This window comes from Scyliorhinus torazame, chromosome 10 (genome assembly GCF_047496885.1).
Source record: "Scyliorhinus torazame isolate Kashiwa2021f chromosome 10, sScyTor2.1, whole genome shotgun sequence".
Taxonomy (NCBI): domain Eukaryota; kingdom Metazoa; phylum Chordata; class Chondrichthyes; order Carcharhiniformes; family Scyliorhinidae; genus Scyliorhinus; species Scyliorhinus torazame.
This window is the reverse complement of record NC_092716.1, coordinates 52,299,183-52,320,117: the sequence shown is the minus strand read 5'-3', so window position 1 is coordinate 52,320,117 and position 20,935 is coordinate 52,299,183. Positions and strand designations below refer to the sequence as shown.

The following is a 20,935-nucleotide window of genomic DNA, read 5'->3' as shown; positions in this document are numbered from 1 at the left end:
TTGGGGATCTGGTCCAGGATCATAATAGGACACAACAGCTTTTAAGATAGTTAGCAACATACCTTGTGAATTGGGCAGTGTCAGCTCCAGCCAAACCCCAAACTCAAGTAAATACCTAATTAAAACATGGACAATCACAGCTACTTGTGAAATTCACAAGTCCCTTTCCTATGGATGAACTATCAACAGATGAGAACTATCACACATCAGCCAACTTGCCTTTCTACTTCACTGTGGGCCATAAAGGCATCAAAATTTAATGTCTCTCTGAGAGGCCTTCAAAAGGGTAATACATTGAATGGGGTTATTCAGTTTCAAAAACCATGGTTGCCTCAAAAATTCTCAATGTGTGAAAGGCTAAAACACAGTATGTGGGGGAAAAACAAGTCACTACCTTTTTGTGGAAGGACTTGAACTTGCAGTTGGTCACATAACTAAGGCAGCCATGTTTGTTCTCTATTCTTTTAAAAAAGTAACAACAGAAGCTGTTCCAATCAGAAACACCATGGCCGCTACCATCTGAGCTGGAGGACAAACATGAAACAAAGGTAAAACAACCATACCTTGAAAGCGGGAGAAGGATTCCCCCCAACCTGGTCCATCTTGAACTCCTGGTTTTCTCCATCTGTGTGTATTTTTGTGTATGGTAGAGAGTGTGTGTGTTTGTGGAGAAGTTGCATTTTAAACTTTTGGAGGAAGTATCTGTTTATCAATAATCTTTATTTTTAAATTCACAAAAAGCTTTAAATATTTAAATTGAGACAAATCACTCAGTGGGGCAGGAAAGTCAGTGGCCTCACATGTAAAAATATTTTGATCAAGGGCAGTAACACACAGCGTGGGATTCTCTGGACTCCCAGCCATGTGTTTCTTGGCGGTGCACCATTCGCTGGCAGCAGGATTCTCTGTTCCTGCCACTGTCAATAGGAATTCTCATTGAAGACACCCCACATCCTGGGAAACCCCTTGGGGGTGGGGTTGGGGGTGGGGGTGCTGCTGTCGGCGGGACAAGAAAATCCTGCCGCCGTGAATGGTGGGAGAATTCCGGCCATATCTGTTTCGCACAGGGCTAAATCGCTGGTTTTGAAAGCAGACCAAGGCAGGCCAGCAGCACGGTTCAATTCCCGTACCAGCCTCCCCGAACAGAAGCCGGAATGTGGCGACTAGGGGCTTTTCACAGTAACTTCATTTGAAGCCTACTTGTGACAATAAGCGATTTTCATTTCATTTCATTTCATTCCTGACGGTCCATATTCTGTCCCACTATGCAGCTATTGTATGAACTACTCACACGTGTAGCTTCTTTCCCTCGCTATTTCTTATCTGTAATAAAACTTATTGTATTTGTCTTATTCTTTATTAACAGAGCTACCCAATTTCATCTTCCCTTCCTCTCAACAATGTGAAATGCCAAATAGCCTTGAAATTCAGGTTGTAACCTTGGCCACATTACAACCATATCTCTTTTATGGCTATTATATCATACTTACATTTATTTGTGCTATCAATTCATCCATCTTGTTGCAAAAGCTGCGAGTATTCAGCTAAAAAGATTGTAATTCTGTCCTTTTATCGGTTTGCTTATTTGCTGGTTTAAACTAAGGTATATTCTCTGTCCCACTATGATTAACATTACCTGTATCATTGTCCTGCCTTATTGTCTTGTCCTTTACAGATGAGAACTTTCCAAATCTTCCCTCACATGAACCCCTCCTCCCCGCTATTTAGATCCAAGCCCTCCCTACAATGTTAGTTATTTTATTCACCAGGATACAGGTCCCTGCCTCATTCAGATTAAAGTAATTCCAACAGTTTAGCTCTCTTTTCCAGTATTGGCGCCAGTGCCTCATGAATTGAAATCCATTTCCCACACCAGTCATTGGTTTAATTCAGTCCCCATCTACACATACTCCCTCAGCAGAACCTCTTTATTAGTCCTGCATATGTCCTTGGTGCCCACTTTGACCATGGCAACTGGATCCTTTCCTTTCCACTCCATGTTCTTCCACAGCCCCAAGATGATGCCCTTAATCCTACCACTAGGCAGAGGTGATGCAGCCTTTAAGACTCACGCTCTTGGCTGCAGAAAACTGAAACTATCCCAACTATACTGTCTCCTACTACAACTACTCCTTCTAATTTCTTGCACTTAAAAGGCTAGGCATGACATTATCCTACCCTACCCTTGATGAACTATGAGGCCGTGCGAGGTCACACTCACTCGCATGCACTCGCTTTCTCACACACACTGTTGTGGGAAGGCGAATGATTTGGATTTATTAACGATAATCAATTAGAATAGTCAGCATTTATTCTAAAAGATTTTGAATCTGAACAGTGCAGAACAGTATACTTAAGAAATTTTCATTAAAATGGCAGCTGAAAGTTGGCGTGACACCATATGCAGCAATCCATATAAGAGTCAAGCATGTTCCAGTTACCTTAATATTAAAATATAATAATCTTTATTGTCACAAATAGACTTACATTAACACTGCAATTAAGTTACTGTGAAAAGACCCCAGTCGCCACATTCCGGCGCCTGTTCGGGTACACAGAGGGAGAATTTAGAATGTCTAATTCACCTAGCAGCACTGTTTTGGGACTTGTGGGAGGAAACTGGAGCACCTGGAGGAAACCCATGCAAACATAGGGAGAACGTGCAGACTCCACACAGACAGTGACCCAAGCCGGGAATCGAACCTGGAACCCTGGTGCTGTGAAGCAACAGTGCTAACCACTGTGCTACCATGCTGTTCCAAGACTCAATCTAGCAGTAAGTGGAAAAAATGAACAAACATTTCATAGCTCAACCTAAAGATCAGACATATCTATCAAGTCTGCCTGGGTGCACATAACTTGTGTAATGTCAAATTTAAAACAGACATGATTTAATGTAAACAATATCCTTACATACGTAACCTAAGTAACCATACTTTGTCTAAATATCACCTGATTTTGTACATTGGCAAAGTCAGCTTCGGAGGTCTATCTCTGAAGCTGGACTCTCCCAATGCATTGGTCAATAAACGATCGTTATCTGCCTGAGACTCGGTTGGTTATTTTGTGGAAGAGAGAAAAAAACACAACTCGTTCTCTCACTCACACTCTCTTACACACATGCATCCACACTCTCTCTCACTCACACACACACACACACCAACAAGCCATGTAAACCACCTCCCAGCAGCCATTTCTACCCAGGCCTGGTACTCACTCACCTCCTCCCCCAGCCCGCTAATGAAAGTAAATTTGTTTACTCTGCCATTTTCCAAAGTTGGGGGCTGGGGCTGCTGTTCGGGCCAAGGGCCAATTAGGCCACCACCCCAACCCCACCACAATTGGAAGCTTGCCCCCACTGGTTACCATCGCCCACTGCAGTTCCTGACTTCCCACATGCCCTCTCCAATTCCTGGCCTCCTGCCCAGGATCCAGGCAGCTCCGACCCACCCACTCTCATTGAACTTGCTTTCCCACACTAAATTCCAAAGCCACGAACAGATATTAAAAACTTACCTGCCAACTGCCGACGCTTACTTTGTCCAATCACAGACTGGTTTCACCCTACATGGCCTATTAGCAGCCAATGCAAAGAGAAACCAGCCTGTGATTGGCTGAACATTTTTTGAAATTCTTTCCAGGAAGTTGAACCTACACTAAGAGGACTCAGAGGTGGCCCACCACTTAATAATGCCTACAAGCTCCGACTGGCCCTTGGGCCACATCTTGGACTAGACACGATAAGAAGTCTTACAACACCAGGTTATAGTCCAACAGGTTTGTTTCAAATCACTAGCTTTCAGAGCGCAGCTCCTTCATTAGGTGAATCAGGTGTTGTAAGACTTCTTACTGTGCCACCCCAGTCCAACACCAACATCTCCACATCTTTATTTCTAGAGGCACAGGAAAGTTATACTAAACATATATCAATCCTTGGTTTGACCAATTAAGAGTGATGTGTGCAGTTCTGGTTACCAAATGCACTGGAGAGGATGCACAGAAGAATTAAAATGATACCAAAAATCAGTGAGTGTATATATATATATAGGAAGGGATTGACAAGCTGGGTCTCTTTACCCTTGAGGGGGGGGGGGGGGGCTGTACATGTATATGGGGGATAATGGATGCTAGACATGTATATGAAGGATAATGAACAGAGGATTATGATGTTATATTTAGATGAAGAAAGATGGGAGATGGCTCAAGTAGAGCATGGCCAAATAGTCTGTTTCTGTACCATAAATCGTAGGTAATTCTATGTAACAGGAAAAGGTATTGGCAATAGATGATGTTATGGACCAGGGTTTAGCGAACCCCAAAGTGTATCATGGAGTTCACCTGACCCACAACTTTTAATAGATTGTGGTATGAGGAGCACACAGCCCACTCTACAGGTGTGGTACAGCAGAAATTGAAAAGTATTTTTTAAAGCAAAACAATGTTTATTCTATGAACTCAAGTTAACCTTTTTAAAGCATACAGTGAACATCTTAGCAACCATCAATTCAAATACAACCCCCAAAGATTACAACACTAAGTAATCCTTTAAGCTTTCCTTTTAACATCCATACCTTTTAACAGAAGCACATATTTATATTATTCACTACTGAGAACATTTATAATTTTGAATTCACCAAATGATCCAGAGATAGTCTTTTGATGGCAGAGAGAACAGCAGTACACCTGCTTGGTCTGGCTTCAGCTCCAACACTGAAAATGAAACTAAAACACACCCTGCAGCCTGCTCAAAAACAAAAGTAAAAAGCTGACAGACATCCCAGCTCCACCCACTCTCTGACATCACTGCAGTAATAAACACCCATTTCTTAAAGGTACTCTCACTACAGATATTTACATACACACCCATTTAGAAACATCCATTTCTTAAAGGTACTCTCACATGTCAATGATATGGTTGAGCATATCAAAAGTGGCAGAGATGGCAACAAGGGCAGGAATGATAATATACCATGGTTACAAACTCAAGAGAAGTTTATGACTTTGGGTAGGGCCATTTTGTACTGCAACACACAGGAAAACCTGATTGAATTAGTAAGTTCCAGGATGGATAGGCACAGGTATGGGAGGCACAATATATTCAATGTATTTTGCAATCAAAGGGAGTACATTGCAATAATCTGGAGACTGACAAGTAATTTTTTAAAAGGGGGTGATGACATCAGTTTTGTAAGAGAGGGTAACCATACCTGAGAAGAGGGGACCATTCTGTTGTTAACTGCCATAGGAACCAGGAGCATACATTTAGTGGTAATGAGATCAAAGGAATAGGAGATGGATTTCATAAGCTTGGAGAGGGCATTAGAGGAATTGGGAGAGAAAACAGTCTTCTGGGTTCGGAGCATGGAAAAGGGAGGACAAGCAGTTTCAGCTCAATGAAATGGTCTCAATTTTAGTGGCATCAAAATCCATAAACTCCTGACATTTGTTGTTGGAAATAAGGATGGCGGGAAAGGAATGAGGGATTTAAAGAGACTGTTAGGAATGGAGAATGTTAAACCACAAGTGTTGTAAGGTGTTGGAGATAGTTCAGAATGTCTTATTAAGGCACTCACCGTCTTTGGTTGTTCAGTAGTAATATGTATTAACTACTAGATATTATATACATTGGTACAGTAAAGGTCCAAGCCAGGAGCTGTCTCCGTGCTTGCTGCTACACATTGCTCTGTCTAACACTATGCTGACCCCTGGGAATGTGTCATGTGTTCTCTTACATCATGGTGTGGGCAGTCCTGTATTCAGTCCCAAATTAACCCTTTCTGTGCCAGACCCTTATACTACAAGACGTAACCCACTCAGTCCCACGAGCCTGTTCCACCAATCAAATCAAACCTAATCAGTACTTCAATTCCATTTACCCATCTTTGATCTATATTCTTCGATACCTTTATCTAATAGAAATTTATGGATCTCGGTCTTGAAAATGAAAGAAACCCCGACCGTCCTCAGCACCCCCTCCCCAGTGATTCGACAGGACCGTGTGATGGACTGACCAGCTCGCATCCAGGGATCACCCACGTGGAAGATGCTACTGTGGGCATGAGTCAGACATTGTCAAACGATGTGGAGTACGGAGCTCACCGCAGAGCGGGCTGTCACCATCCTCCATCCCATGGACCAGACCCACTGTCACTGGCGACCCAGTGCCCCAAGCTCATAGGGCCGCAGGTATGTGTAACGGAGGGGATGTGCATTCGGGTGGTTTGGTGATGTGGGTGTTTTGTTATGCTCTTGACGTAGCATAAGCTGCTTCCTTGATGTGCACTCTGACAAAGGAAGGTTCAGACTTGGAGATAGCTTGAACACGTTTATTAAACTATTAACAATTCTCCTACTGCTACTGTTAATCCTGCTATAGCTACTCAGACTGACTAATCAGTCTGCTACAATCCGCGTGGTGGGAGTGATGTTCAATCAACCCTGTGTCTGTACTCACTGAGTGTCTCCACTGGAAAGAGACTGAGCATGTGTGATGTGTCCTTTTATATGGGTTGGTGTAATGCCCTCCTGTGGTAGTGTCACCTCTGTGTGTATCGTGACTGCCAATTGGTCGTGTCCTATCTTACTGACCTATTGGTTGACTGTCTGTGTGTCATGTTTCTGGTGTTCCCTCTAGTGTCTAGCTAGGTGTAGTGTATGTACATTAACCCTTTGTGTACTTACAGTGATGTACATCACCACATCCCCCTTTTTTCATGTTACATATTTTCTGTACAGTGTTAAAGAAAATTGAACAAACTAGGTAGACGAGTGATACTCTGTACAAGTTATGATAACAGTGATCATTAAACAATAAGTCCAAATCATATGCATGAGTCCAAAGTTCATTAATTATTATGGTCGAGTGGCTTTCTTGTTTGGTTGGTGAGTTGGTGATGTTGATGGTGGCATTGCATTGTAAACACCATCAGTGTCCCTGCGCTGAAGGAACCAAGAAGTGGTCAAATCACTTCGTTGTCGGATTTGGACTCTTTTTTTTTTCTTTCGATGCTTGTGGTAGTAATTCTTGATGGCATCGGTACTGAAAGCCAGGTTGCCTGTTGGTAGTGCAGCAAACGTGAATTAAAGATGCATCATCCTGCCATGGCATGTCATTGTACTGAGCTGAGCAGTAACAGAGTCCCTCATTTGCAGAGTTGTACCATGTCGTACCAGTCATAGTTCCATTGGTGTTGTTTTTGTCATGCTTGTTGTCGACGTTGTTGCCTTTGGTACGCTTCTTGCAATTGTCTTTGATGTTGTTGTTGTGGTGGTTAGTTTTGTTGCCGTGTTTGCTGCGCTGAAGGACCACACTCTGTGGATAATACGAGTCCTTCTCACAGTTACTCGTGTTAGCGTGCTTTGTGGCATCTGCTGTCTCCTTGAGCGTGCCGTCACTGAGTTTGTGGCGCTCCCCGTCTGGAGTCATGTCCGGCTTACTTGAATCAGCTTTGGCTTGTCGATGCTCCCCGTCTGGAGTCTGGTCTGTTTCAACTGAGTCAGTTTTGGTTTGTCGATGCTCCCCATCTGGAGACCTTTCTGGTCCACCTGAATCAGCTTTGGTTTCTTGATGCGCCCCGTCCGGAGTCAAAACGTTCAGGAATGCATTTGCTTGTGGAGATGCTCGAGCGAATGAGGTTTGAAGTAACGTGGTGTCACCAAAGTCACCAGTAGTCTCACTGTGATTGTCGAGTGCCTCTGTACATTCTAGCTGAGGTCTGTCACGTTGCACATCCGGTATGGGAAGTGGGATGCCATCGGCACTTGTCTCACATACAGTGGATAGAGCCTCAGTGTCTTCTTATCGTTCACTTGAGCTGGATAGACCGTCAGAGTCTTCTTCTGGTGGCTCAAATAATCTGTGTGGACTGTCATAGTCTGCTTGCTGTACACTGGAGTGCGGTAGACTGTCAGAGTCTTCTTCTTGTTCACTGGAGCGTGGTAGACTGTCATTGTCAGCTTGCTGTCCACTTGAGCGTGGTAGACTGTCAGAGTCTTCTTCTTGTTCACTGGAGCGTGGTAGACTGTCATAGTCTGCTTGCTGTACACTTGAGCGTGGTAGACTGTCAGTCTTCTTCTTGTTCACTGGAGCGTGGTAGACTGTCATAGTCAGCTTGCTGTACACTTGAGCGTGGCAGACTGTCATAGTCTTTCTATTGTTCACTTGAGCATGGCAGACTTGCATCGTCTGCTGCTGGTTGCTCAGAGGAGGTTGCTAGACCTTCATGGTCGTGCGCATGCAAGGACTGCGCTTCGGAGTCTTGTGTTGCTTCTGTCGTGGAGGCTGTCCACGAGCTCGCTATGGAGGCTTGTGTCACTCCCTCTGTGGAGTCTTGCAGCGTTCCCTATGTGGAATCGTGCATTGGTCTCTCTGTGGAGACTGTCATCACTTCTTGTTCATGCAAGGACTGCGCTCTGGAGTCTTGCGTTGCTTCTATCATGGAGGCTGTCCACGAGCTCGCTGTGGAGGCTTGTGTCACTCGAGTCACTTCTTGTTCATGCAAGGACTGCGCTGTGGAGTCTTGCGTTGCTTCTATTGTGGAGTCTGTCCACGAGCTCGCTGTGGAGGCTTGTGTCACTGGAGTCACTTCTTGTGTGGAGACATGCAGTTGTCTTGTTGTGGAGTCTTTCATCGCTTTCTGTGTGGAGGCAGGGACCCTTTGTGGTGCGGGGACCACTCTCTGTGTGGCAGCAGGCCGCTCTCTGTGGGCTTGTACCGCTCTCTGTCTCTTGGCGTCAGGCCGCAGCATACTCCTGCACTCACGAGTCGGGATGTCATATATGCTGGGCTGAAATGCGGTTCGGATTTGGTACTGGGGTAGCCACCCAAGGTGAAAGCTTCGTCTGAGTCGTTGTCTTCCAAGACCATATCATCACGTTTTGTGTCGGAGCTAGCATTGGGCTCGCGATATCCAAAGAAGAATTCAAGGTCTGAGTCATAGTCTTCAAGGACTGTATCATTTCTTTGGGCAGTGCTAACTGCTTGTTGCAGGGTTCTGCGGAGGTTACTTTCAGCTACTGGTCAAATTTCAGGCACTGTGCTGTCGTTCCAGGTGAAAGAATCTGGTTTTGAGGCTTTAAATTTTTCTTTTTGTGTTTTGGGACATTTCCCCTTTAAGTGGGCGTGGTCCGGGGCCTCTGACATCATGAAGCATATGACGTTGTGCCTCCTGTAGCTGGAACCAGAATGGCTGCAGCACCGACGAGCACACACATTTATACGCCGCCTACTGGGCGGAGCCAGCAGGCAGGGATTTACCCATGTACCTCTACTATATGGCCTTACCGTAATACATGTAATACTACTTAGTGGTGACTACCACTGCCAGGAACCCCTCCCTCCTAGTCTGTGAATCGTGTCACAACAAGTGAGTCCCGTGCGTGCTGGCCCTGGCAGCATCTTTGTGCGGCCTCCCGTGCCTAGCCAGCCCCCATGTCCCACTCATTGTCCCCCTCCACATCCTCCTCCTCGTCTGACGGGGCCTACCCTTCCTCCTTGTCCTCCTCCAGCATATCGCCCCTCTGCTGCGTGATGTTGTGGAGGACGCAGCAGACTACCACGATGCGGGCGACCCTCCTGGCCTCATACTAGAGGGCCCCTCCTGAGCGGTCCAGACACCTGAAGTGCATCTTCAGGACCCCGAAGCACCTCTCTACCACACACCTGGTTGCATATGGGCATCATTGTAGCGAGTCTCCGCATCGGTTTGTGGCCTCTGTATAGGCGTCATCAGCCACGACCGCAATGGGTAACCCCTGTCGCCCAGCAACCAGCCCCTCAGCCAGGAGGGGTGTCCTTTGAACATGTCGGGGATCACCGAGTGCGCCAAGAAAACGAGTCATGCACACTGAAAGGGTATCGGGTGCAGACGTGCATAATGCGCATCTGATGATCACACACCATCGAATGGTACCCCTTCCTGTATGTGAACAGCGGCCTGTTATCCGCCGGTGGCCGTAAGGTGACTTGCACCCCATCGATGACCCCCTGGACCTGGGGCATCCCGGCGACAGCAGCGAACCCCACTGCCCGGGCATTCTGGTGGGCACAGTCCACAGAGTACTCGATGTACCACTCCGCCTGGGCAAACAGGGCATCAGTGACACCATGGATGCACCTGTGTGCCGATGCCTGGGAGATGACGGACAGGTCCCCACTCACCGACTGGAATGACCCCGTCGCGTAAAGATTCAGCACGACCGTCACCTTGACGGCCACCAGGAGCAGGTGTCCTCTCCCATACCTCTGTGGTGCCAGGTGTGCCATCATCTGGCAGATGTATCACACTGTATCCCGGCTCAACCGCAGTCTCTGTCTGCATACCTGGTCCAAAAGATCCTCAAAGGACAAGCGGTTGCGGTACACGCATGGCCTCATCCGGTGTCTCCTTGGCACCTCCTCCTCCTCCTCATTCTGTTGGGTGGCCGGCCCTCCAGCCTGAGCGGCTGCCACCTGCCCCTCTGCAACCCTCTCCTCTGCTGCAGCCTCCGCCTCCTCTCTGAGCGGCCCCCGCTCATGCTGCCACAGGGTTTCATGCAGGGCAGGGGCCATCGTCACGGCGGCCAGCATTGCTGGTTGATGACCAAACACCATAATTTTCTGCAGGGGGTGAAAGGCAAACATGTTGTCATGGCACATACATCCGTGCCCAACCAGGTGCCATGGGCTACATGGCGGCCCCAGTTGGCACCGCGGGTCCCAACCTCGCATGTCGGCCACCCCGGCCCCGTCGGTGCCCCAGTCCTGGTGCCCATCCCTGCTGCCAGGGGCATCGTTGGCTGGCACTGCCCTCACTGGAGGTTGCCATCGGTGTGGCCCTGGGTGGCCGCCCGATGGGTGGCTGAAGGTTGGGTGGGGGGCAACCCATACGGCCGTTGTCACTGCATGCACCCAAGGGCCGGGGTGGGTGGCAAGCAAGATGACCATTATAATGGCGGTATGTGTCTGGGCCCCGCCCTTGTCCTGTTGGGGGGCTGCTTGGCCTGTCGCCCCCCCCCCCCCCTTCCCCTCCCCTCCTCCGGCCCTAGCAGGGCTCCCCACCCCGCAGCCAGCATGGCCAGTGTCCGAGACGGAAGCCCACAGTCACCCCACGCCACTTCCTACCTCCTCTCTCTGCCGCCGCAGCCAGCACGCCAGGTTCACAAATTTTATGGCACATTAGAAACATACCGTCGGGAAATTGGCCCATCCGAGGCGCTGAATCGCTGAGGCCCTGGAGAATCGGTTGTCTGGACTGCTAATGATATGCCGACTGTACTTTCAGGCCGCGAGGCAGGCGCTGTGATTTCCTCATTTTCCGGGGGCCGGAGAATCCCGATTTGGAGTCAAACCGGCGACTACCTCGATTTCGGCGTCGGACGCTATTCTCCGACCGATCGCGTTTTCCGATTTCGGCGTCAGCTAACGGAGAATTCAGCCCCATTGAACAATACAGCCTGCCAATAATGCAGTTAGAAGAATCATGTGAATTTGAACAGCCAAAAAATTATCTGATTAAAGATAGATTGGTCTTGGACATGAGAGATCCTTCAGTCAGAGCATGTCTGCTGAAAGATGAAATACTGATGTTAAATAAAGTGATAGATGTATGTCAAAATGCAGAAGTTGTGAAACATCAACTGGAACATTTTTATAGCAGAGCAGACCAAGAGGTACATTTTGCTGAAAGATAGTCCAAGCCAAAAGAGCTAAACAATAGTGGACAAAGGGCTGAAAGTAAATACTGCGGAGGACAGCATGCACGTGAAAAGACGGATTGCCCTGCATAGGGCATAGAGGAAAGCAATGTTTTAACAACAAGAAGCAAAAACTTTTTGCACATAAGTGTTTACCAGAAAAAGTAAAACAAGCTTATACAGAAGGCCACTGGAGATATATTAGCAGATGAGGAACTATGCACAATACAACAGTTTGGTTCTGTCAAGTCTCAGAGACATATTATTTAATAATAATAATCTTTATTGTCACAAGTATGCTTACATCAACACTGCAATGAAGTTACTGGGAAAAGCCCCTAGTCGCCACATTCCGGCGCCTATTCGGGTACACAGAGGGAGAATTTAGAATGTCCAAATTACCTAACAGCACATCTTTTGGAAGTTATGTGGGAGGAAACCGGAGCACCCGGAAGAAACCCATGCAGACATGGGGAGAACATGCAGTCTCCGCACAGACAGTGAACCAAGCCGGGAATTGAACCTGGGACCATGGCGCTATGAATCAACAATGATAACCACTGTGCTACCATGCCCACATTTGTGACTGTTACCATGATGACCTGAGAGTTTCAAGTGAACAAGAAGTGTCAGACAGACATTGGTGCATCCTGCAAACTAATGACCTTCACAGATTTGCATGAATTGGCTCAACACGGAGATCCAAAAATGAATAATAATATTATAATAATAATCGCTTATTGTCACAAGTAGGCTTCAATGAAGTTACTGTGAAAAGCCCCTAGTCGCCACATTCCGGCGCCTGTTCGGGGAGGCTAGTACGGGAATTGAACCCGTGCTGCTGGTCTTGTTCTGCATTACAAGCCAGCTGTTAACCCACTGTGCTAAACTAGCACATGAATGAAGCCCTTGAACGTAAGACTGAGGCTATGTGATGGCACAAATTAGCCTGTCTTTGCAATCTAATCTTGAGTTTCAGGTCATAGCTGGGATGTGATGGCCACTCATTTCAGCTCGAGCAAGTCTAACACCTGAGCTAGTAACCCTGAAAGTGCCAACCGAGAAAGAGCAATAAAAGACCCCAAAGGGCATAGAAATACCTCAGAGAGAGGGGAACAGAAGACCACAAAGAGATAGAAACAATATTCAAGTAAACCACAAGGTGGTAGCCAACCACATTAGTGCACTGAAATGCATGAGCTGAACGTAAATGTTTTACAGGAAAATATTCACATCAGAGCTGCACTGGAACAGTTGAAGGACAAGATTCCAGTAGAGTCTATACCTTTGAAATGCAAGATAAACCAAAGTCTTCAATGAACCAAGCTATGCGAGATCCAATCAAACAAATCAAAAAAACTCAACCAGATAAACAGGTGCAAATGCTGGCAGATGTGCACAACTAGCGAAAATACTTCTTCACAGCAATTGGGTAGTCAGGAAAAAAGGATTTCACCAGCTAGACTGAGTACAGAACTACCATTACTCAGAGGTTCACGACTCCCCAAAAACCACAATGGAACAACAGACCAAGACAGCATGGGCCATGGGAACAACACCCTCAGGACAAGGAACCTCACCCAGACCTACAGCTCATGTCAACATGCACATGGACCATTAAATGATTGAAAATTAGAACAGACTGTTGTTAATGCAAGGAAGATAAGAAGAGATTTTTTCAATAAATAAAAGGTAAGAGAGAGGCAAAAATAGACATTGGACCACTAGAAAATGTGGCTGGAGAAGTAATAATATTAAACAAAGAAATGGCAGATGAACTGAATAGTTACTTTGCATCAGTCTTCACGTTGGAAGACGCCAGTGGGATGCCAGAGCTCCAGGAGAACCAAGGGGCAGAGGTGAGTGCAGTGACCATTACTAAGGAGAAGGTTCTGGGGAAACTGAAAGGTCTGAAGGTGGATAAGTCAGCTGGACCGGATGGACTACACCCCAGGATCCTAAAAGAGATAACTGAGGAAATTGTGGAGGCATTAGTGATGATCTTTCAGGACTCACTGGAGGCAGGAAGGGTCCCAGAGGACTGGAAGGTGGCTAATGTAACACCACTGTTTAAGAAGGGAGGGAGGCAGAAGACGGGATATTATTGGCCGGTTAGCCTAACTTCGGTCATTGGTAAGATTTTAGAGTCTGTTGTTAAAAATGAAATTGCGAAGTACTTGGAAGTGCATGGTAAAATAGGACTGAGTCAGCACGGCTTTGTCAAAGGGAGATCGTGTCTGTTAGAGTTCTTTGAGGAGGTAACAAGGAAGTTAGACAAAGGCGAACCAGTGGTCGTCATTTATTTAGATTTCCAGAAGGCCTTTGACAAAGTGCCGCAGAGGAGACAGTTAAATAAGTTAAGAGCTCATGGTGTTCAGGATAAGATCCTGGCATGGATAGAGGATTGGCTGACTGGCAGAAGGCAGAGAGTGGGGATAAAGTGGTCTTTTTCAGGATGGCAGCCGGTGACTAGTGGTTTGCCTCAGGGGTCTGTGCTGGGACCACAACTTTTCACAATATACATTAATGATCTGGAAGAAGGAACTGAAGGCACTGTTGGTAAGTTTGCAGATGATATAAAGATCTGTAGAGGGACAGGTAGTATTGAGGAAGCAAGGGGGGCTGCAGAAGAGCTTGGACAAGCTAAGAGAGTGGGCAATGAAGTGGCAAATGAAATACAATGTGGAAAAGTGTGAGGTTATGCACTTTGGAAGGAGGAATTTAGGCATAGACTATTTTCTAAATGGTGAAATGATTCGGAAAGCAGAAGCACAAAGGGACTTGGGAGTCCTTGTTCACGATTCTCTTAAGGTTAATGTGCAGGTTCAGTCGGCAGTTAAGAAGGCAAATGCAATTTTTGGAAATGGGAGGAGAAGGGGATTAAGATACTAAAAGATATGTTTCTTAGGGGTCGGTTTGCAGGATTGAAGAAGCTGGAAGCGAAGTATGGGCTGGAGCAGGGGGAAATGTTTAGATACATGCAGGTTCGAGATTTTGCCAGAAAGGAGATACAGAGCTTCCCGGTGGAGCCGGCCTCCACATTGCTGGAGGAGGTGCTGACGACAGGGGGACTGGAGAAGGGGGTAGTGTTTGCGGTTTACGGAGCTATTTTGGAAGAGGAGAAGGCACCACTGGAAGGGATCAAAGCAAAGTGGGAGGAAGAGTTGGGAGAGGATATGGAGGAGGGGTTCTGGTGTGAGGTGCTCCGGAGAGTGAATGCCTCCACCTCATGCCCGAGGTTGGGGCTGATACAGCTGAAGGTGGTATACAGAGCACACCTCACAAGGGCGAGGATGAACCGTTTATTTGAAGGAGTAGAGGATGTGTGTGAACATTTCTAAAGTGGTGCACGTGAAACTGGACCCGGGCCCCCGGGAGGCCATATTCGGGGTGTCGGACAAGCCAGGGTTGGAAACGGGTGGGGAGGCAGATGTTGTAGCCTTCACCTCGTTGATCGCCCGAAGGCGGATCCTGATAGGTTGGAGAGCAACCTCTCCACTCTGTGCCCTGGCGTGGCGGAGGGACCTGTTGGAATTCTTGATTCTTGAGAAGGTTAAGTTTGAACTGAGGGGAAGGATAGAGGGGCTCTACAATTCATGGGCATTATTCATTATGCACTTTCAAGAACTGGATAACATCGAACATTAGTTGGGGGGGAGGTGGGTGGGAGGATTGGGGGGAGGGGGCTGTGTGTGTTAATGGTGACTATGGGTGATCCCTAATTCCTTTTTGTCATTTGTTTGTGTGAACATGTGGGCTAATGTTTGGGGTTTGGTGAGAGGATGGGATCGTTGTTATTGATATGGGGATTGACAAATTTGTTACTGATTATTGTTTATTGTTGGTGGGTGTAAATTTGGGAGAAAATGTGAAAAAGGAGAATAAAAAATATTTTTTTAAAAAGAAGGCAAATGTAATGTTAACATTCATGTCAAGAGGGCTAGAATACCAGACCAGGGATGTACTTCTGAGGCTCTATAAAGCTCTGGTCAGATCGCATTTGGAGTATTGTGAGCAGTTCTGGGCCCCGTATCTAAGGAAGGATGTGCTGGCCTTGGAAAGGGTCCAGAGGAGGTTCACAAGAATGATCCCTGGAATGAAGACACTGTCGTATAAGGAACGTTTGAGGACTCTGGGTCTGTACTCGTTGGAGTTTAGAAGGATGAGAGATCTTATTGAAACTTACAAAGTACTGCGAGGCCTGGATAGAGTGGACGTGGAGAGGATGTTTCCACTTGTAGGAAAAACTAGAACCAGAGGACACCATCTCAGGCTAAAGGGACGATCCTTTAAAACAGAGATGAGGAGGAATTTCTTCAGCCAGAGGGTGGTGAATCTGTGGAACTCTTTGCCGCAGAAGGCTGTGGAGGCCAATTCACTGAGTGTCTTTAAGACAGAGATAGATATGTTCTTGATTAATAAGGGGATCAGAGGATATGGGGAGAAGACAGGAGAATGGGGATGAGAAAATATCAGCCATGATTGAATGGCAGAGCAGACTCGATGGGCCAAGTGGACTAATTCTGCTCCTATGTCTTATGGTCTTATCATAGATTATCATAGAATTTACAGTGCAGAAGGAGGCCATTCGGCCCATCGGGTCTGCACCGGCTCTTGGAAAGAGCACCCTACCCAAGGGCATCACCTCCCCCCTATCCCCATAACCCAGTAACCCCACCCAACACTAAGGGCAATTTTGGACACGAAGGGCAATTTATCATGGCCAATCCACCTAACCTGCACATCTTTGGACTGTGGGAGGAAACCGGAGCACCCGGAGGAAACCCACGCACACACGGGGAGGATGTGCAGACTCAGCACAGACAGTGACCCAAGCCGGAATCGAACCTGGGACCCTGGTCTTATGATCTTATGACAACTATAGCTGTACAGTGGGAAACTTGGGTAATTCACAGTCACACAAGATCATGCATGCAAATGTGTCTTTTGTTCACTCGGAAAAGGAGGAAGTGTTAGTATATTTTATTTTTAGATGAAAATAGATGTTTGGATTTGAAATTTAACCAGTCTGACTGACACATCTGGCTTTCCATAATCATGCAACTATGTATGAGACTGTCTCTGGAGGCAAACATTTTGACATCAGTTCAGTGAAGACTCTCACTGAATGTACACTGAAGAAGTACATCTATTCTTACACGTGAAACAATAGGTACCAGACTAGAGGGAGAAATAAAGGGGCAGTTTGAGTTAGGTGAATGAAAATATAGTTAGGCAGAGAGGCTTCAATAAAGGGCAAGATGTTGTGATCAGGATGCTGAACTAAATTAAGTCCAGGATGTCAGTATAATCAGCCACTATGAAATTGGAGATGCAAGGGCCTTATTCACAAGTGATTAGACATCTGGATGGGATTGCTGAGAGGGTCAATGGCTGTTGTTTTTTTGGTTAGTACCATCTTCATCCAAAATGTAGAGGGCGGTGTGTTTCCAGCATTTGCTGCTTTGGTGTCAGAATTTCTAGACCTATTCTACTTTCCATCAGCACGACTGTAAAAACACACAAATGCAAAATAAATTTCTTCCAGAAATCAGTTAATAAAATCCAACATGAGTTTTCTACTTCTTGGCTCAACTAAGATTTCTTAAGAGAATGCATAATATAGAAATATTTTGCAACCTTATGCAGCACTGAACCCTGTCCAAAACAAACCACTTAGCTGCTTTATATAAAATACTACATTACCTTTTCCCCTTTGCTTTAAGTAAAGATGAAATGGTGACGTACTTATCAGCGTGGATTTTGCCCCATTTGTGTGACGCAGACGGTTTCTTGTTCCTCGGGAGAAATCATTCAAAAGAGATGCACCAATTTGAAATGCTAAATACAGTACTGAATTATTTATTGAATACTTGCTTAGAAAAGCAGGAATTTCATGACAGTCCATTTATGTTAAAATTTGGTGCTTTGTGAACAGATGTTTTGCAAAACCTAATGATGCGCACATTGTGCTTTTGTAATTATACAACAACAAATAGAAAGCTGCAGCCAAGATCTTGTGGCATTAGTAATATCCAAAAAGGGTTCTATGCTTGTGTTAATACATTGTGTGTTATTTAATGCAAGTGCTATAACAAAACTAAAGGGTTCTGTCCCCTGTTCTAATAATGATGGTGCAGTTTGTTAGCATTGCATCAATTGAGATGGGCATAAAACCAGGGAAATCTATGAAAAACACATTCCAGGGAAATAAACTATACGTTGTCATTAGTTTACCATCACATATGCTTAAGGTTAGTGCAATTCCAAAGAGTGGATTTGTGGAGGTAAATTGTCCCACTTTCTTTTATATACACCCAGCAAGCTCTCTTAAAATAAAATTAACCAACAGGCCTATTTCATACCTCAGCTTTCTACAATTTGGGAGAGGAGAAAAGAAACAATGATCATTTAACTTCCATTAATTTGAGCTTTTTGGCATTGCTGGGAAAATATTGACACATCATGTCAGTGTCAGAGATTAGCGCTGGTTATGGTTATAATATTGTACATTGATAGATTCTTAATGTATGTGGGGAAAAAATGATAAAGTGCAGGCAAAAGGATAGATGTGAAAAAATGTCAATTAAAAAAGAAGGTATCCACATTAACCAATTTAATAACTCAATTTCCTTCAAATTATCATCTGGTGACATCAGCTATAAGAGGACAAGAAAAGAGGCACAGCCAAGGAATCAAGAGAAGCAGCATTTGCTCCTCTGAGGTACACCATCAAAGATGCACAGACACCACCCTACGTTGTTGATGCATGGCCCGGGATTCTCCAATCCCGTGCCAGGTCGGAGAATCGCGCCACGCCGCTCCGACGCCGGGCCGCCGACTGTCTGGCGACCGGAGAATCAGCGCCAATCACACCCATGGCGTCGCCTCCGCGCCAGTCGGGGGCCGTTGAAAGCGCCCCCCCCGGCGATTCTCCGCGCCTCGACGGGCGCCCGCCGAGTTCGGCCGCGTCCCGCCGGCGTGGGCTACGAATGGTCCTACCCGGCTGGACCTCGGAGTTCTGGCTGCGGGGGCTGTCCTGATGAGGGGCAGGGATCCGACTCTTGGGGGGGACTCCACGGTGACTAGGCCCGCGATCGGGGCCGACCGATCGGCGGGCGGGCTAATTCTGTGAGGGGCCTATGTTCCTCTGCGCCAGGCCCCTGTAGGACTCCGCCATATTGTCCAGAGGTTGGCGCGGAGACGGCAACCCACGTGCATGCGCGGACCCACGCCGGCCATGGCGTGCCGGCTTCAAGCGCCGGAGCAGCGGACACCACTCCGGCACCATACTAGCCCCCTAGGAAGGGATGAGTGCCTGGGCCTGGAGGCCCTTTGACGCCAGAATCGCTCGTGCCGCTTTTGACGCCGGCGTCAGAACTTGGCCGCGGGATTGGAGAATCTCGGACAGTTTTTCCAGGGGCAATTCTTCATTTGCTTAGTGCTACAGTTGATGATTTCTGGAAGCATTTGGATAGCCTGGTGTAAAAGGAGTGCAAGACACTGGAGCTGGGTCACATATTAGCACACATGTGTTTTGCAGGACATGGGAACATAGGGCAGGAGTAGGTCATTCAGCCCTGTGAGGTTGCCCTGCTATTCATGACTGATCTGTACCTTAACTCTGGGATGGATTTTGCAACCTTCGGCATAGGGTTTTGAAGGTGAGGGGGCAGCTACAATTTCATGGCTATCGTGCCCCCTACCCATCCACCTCATCAAAATTTTATGCGGGCTATGGGAGGTGCAGATGGCACTCCCGTCAGCTAATTGAGGCCTTTTGTTTGAGTGGCAGGCCAAGGATGGTAATGCGTCGGAAACCCAGCACCCTACCTGGGCATTGGCTGGGAAAGGAGAGGGTCATGCAACCTTTACAGGCCCCTCTTTTGATTGGGGGCTTCGTCAAGCTCCGGATATCCCCACCTCCCCCTCACCCCATTGCTGAGACCAGCCACCCAATTACCTTGCATTCAGTCTCAGCAACAAATGTTGTTGGGGACTGGATGAAGTCCCACCCGTGACCGTACTATCCAATCGACTGGCCAGCAACTCGTGGAGGTAGGATTTCATCCCAGCTTGGGGTGGAAGTCTCACTTTAATAAAATTAACATCCCAACCTTCTAATTTGGTGGATTGTGCTGCCACTGAGTTAAGCTAGCATTTAAATATGATCTTTAACCATTTTAAAATGTTATTTATTCAATGGAGCAAAATTTCTTTCCTTACCACCTTGCTATTTCTTGAGTAAGTAGGTCTGGCAAGATGCTGTTGCATAAGAGAGAGAATTATTAATTTACAAAGAAATACAACATCTCAATAAAACATCCCGTTCCATCCTCCCCGAACAAGCACCAGAATTTGGCAACTAGGGGCTTAGGGGTTGGTTTAGCACAGTGGGCTAAACAGCTGGCTTGTAATGGAGAACAAGGCCAGCAGCACGTGTTCAATTCCCGTATTAGCTTCCCCGAACAGGCGCAGGAATGTGCAGACTAGGGGCGTTTCACAGTAACTTCATTGAAGCCTACTTGTGACAATAATCGATTATTATCTTTATTAAACAGAAACAGGCCATACAGCCCAGTCGGTGAAGGCTGGAATTTATGCTCCACAATAGCCTCATCCCATCCTTCTACATCCACCGCTATTATCACCTTCTTCTATTCTCCCTCTTACAATTTGAATACAAGGAACCTTAATTGATGTGGGCTGTACGGTGTCACAGTGGTTAGCACTGCTGCCTCATAGCTCCAGGGACCCGGGTTCAATTCCAGCCTTGTGTGGCTGTCTGTGTGGAGTGTGCACTTCCTCCCTGTGTCTCCAGGTGCTCAGGTTTCCTCCCACAGTCCAAAGATGTGCAGGTTAGGTGGATTGGCCATGATAAATTGTTCCTTAGTGTCCAAAAGGTAAGATGGCGTTACTGGGTACGGGGATAGGGTGGAGGCGTGGGCTTAAGTAGGGTGCAGACCTGATGGGCCTATTGGCCTCCTTCTGCACTATAAATCCTATGATGCTATGATTGCTTCATTTGCAAAATGCATGTGTTCCAATGCAAGGAAAAATTCAGATTCTCAATCTCAATGCTAATGCTCAGCAAATATATAATTGTTCCTATCCTTTTAAAGGAGGAAGAAGCCAGAAATCCTCGAAGAAGAGGAATAACTGAAGGATTTTTATAATAACCTTTATTAGTGTCACAAGCAGGCTTACATTAACACGGCAATGAAGTACTGTGAAAATGCCCTAGTCGCCATTTTCCAGCGCC

General features: G+C 46.6%; 1 protein-coding gene across 6 annotated transcripts in view; it reads right to left on the bottom strand.

Moving 5' to 3' along the window:
* The window catches only part of LOC140430568 (uncharacterized), a 230,938-nt gene that overhangs the window by 70,285 nt on the left and 139,718 nt on the right, over window positions 1–20,935 (bottom strand). For 4 of the 6 annotated variants that reach the window (XM_072518125.1, XM_072518126.1, XM_072518130.1 and 1 more), the window contains exons 6-7: window positions 19,900–19,938; window positions 17,380–17,472 (exon numbers count right to left, since the gene is read on the bottom strand). In XM_072518125.1, coding sequence (XP_072374226.1) covers window positions 17,380–17,472; window positions 19,900–19,938 — 132 coding nt within the window. The remainder of the gene's footprint in view (window positions 1–17,379; window positions 17,473–19,899; window positions 19,939–20,935) is intronic. The other 2 variants (XM_072518128.1, XM_072518131.1) reach the window with 1 other exon arrangement.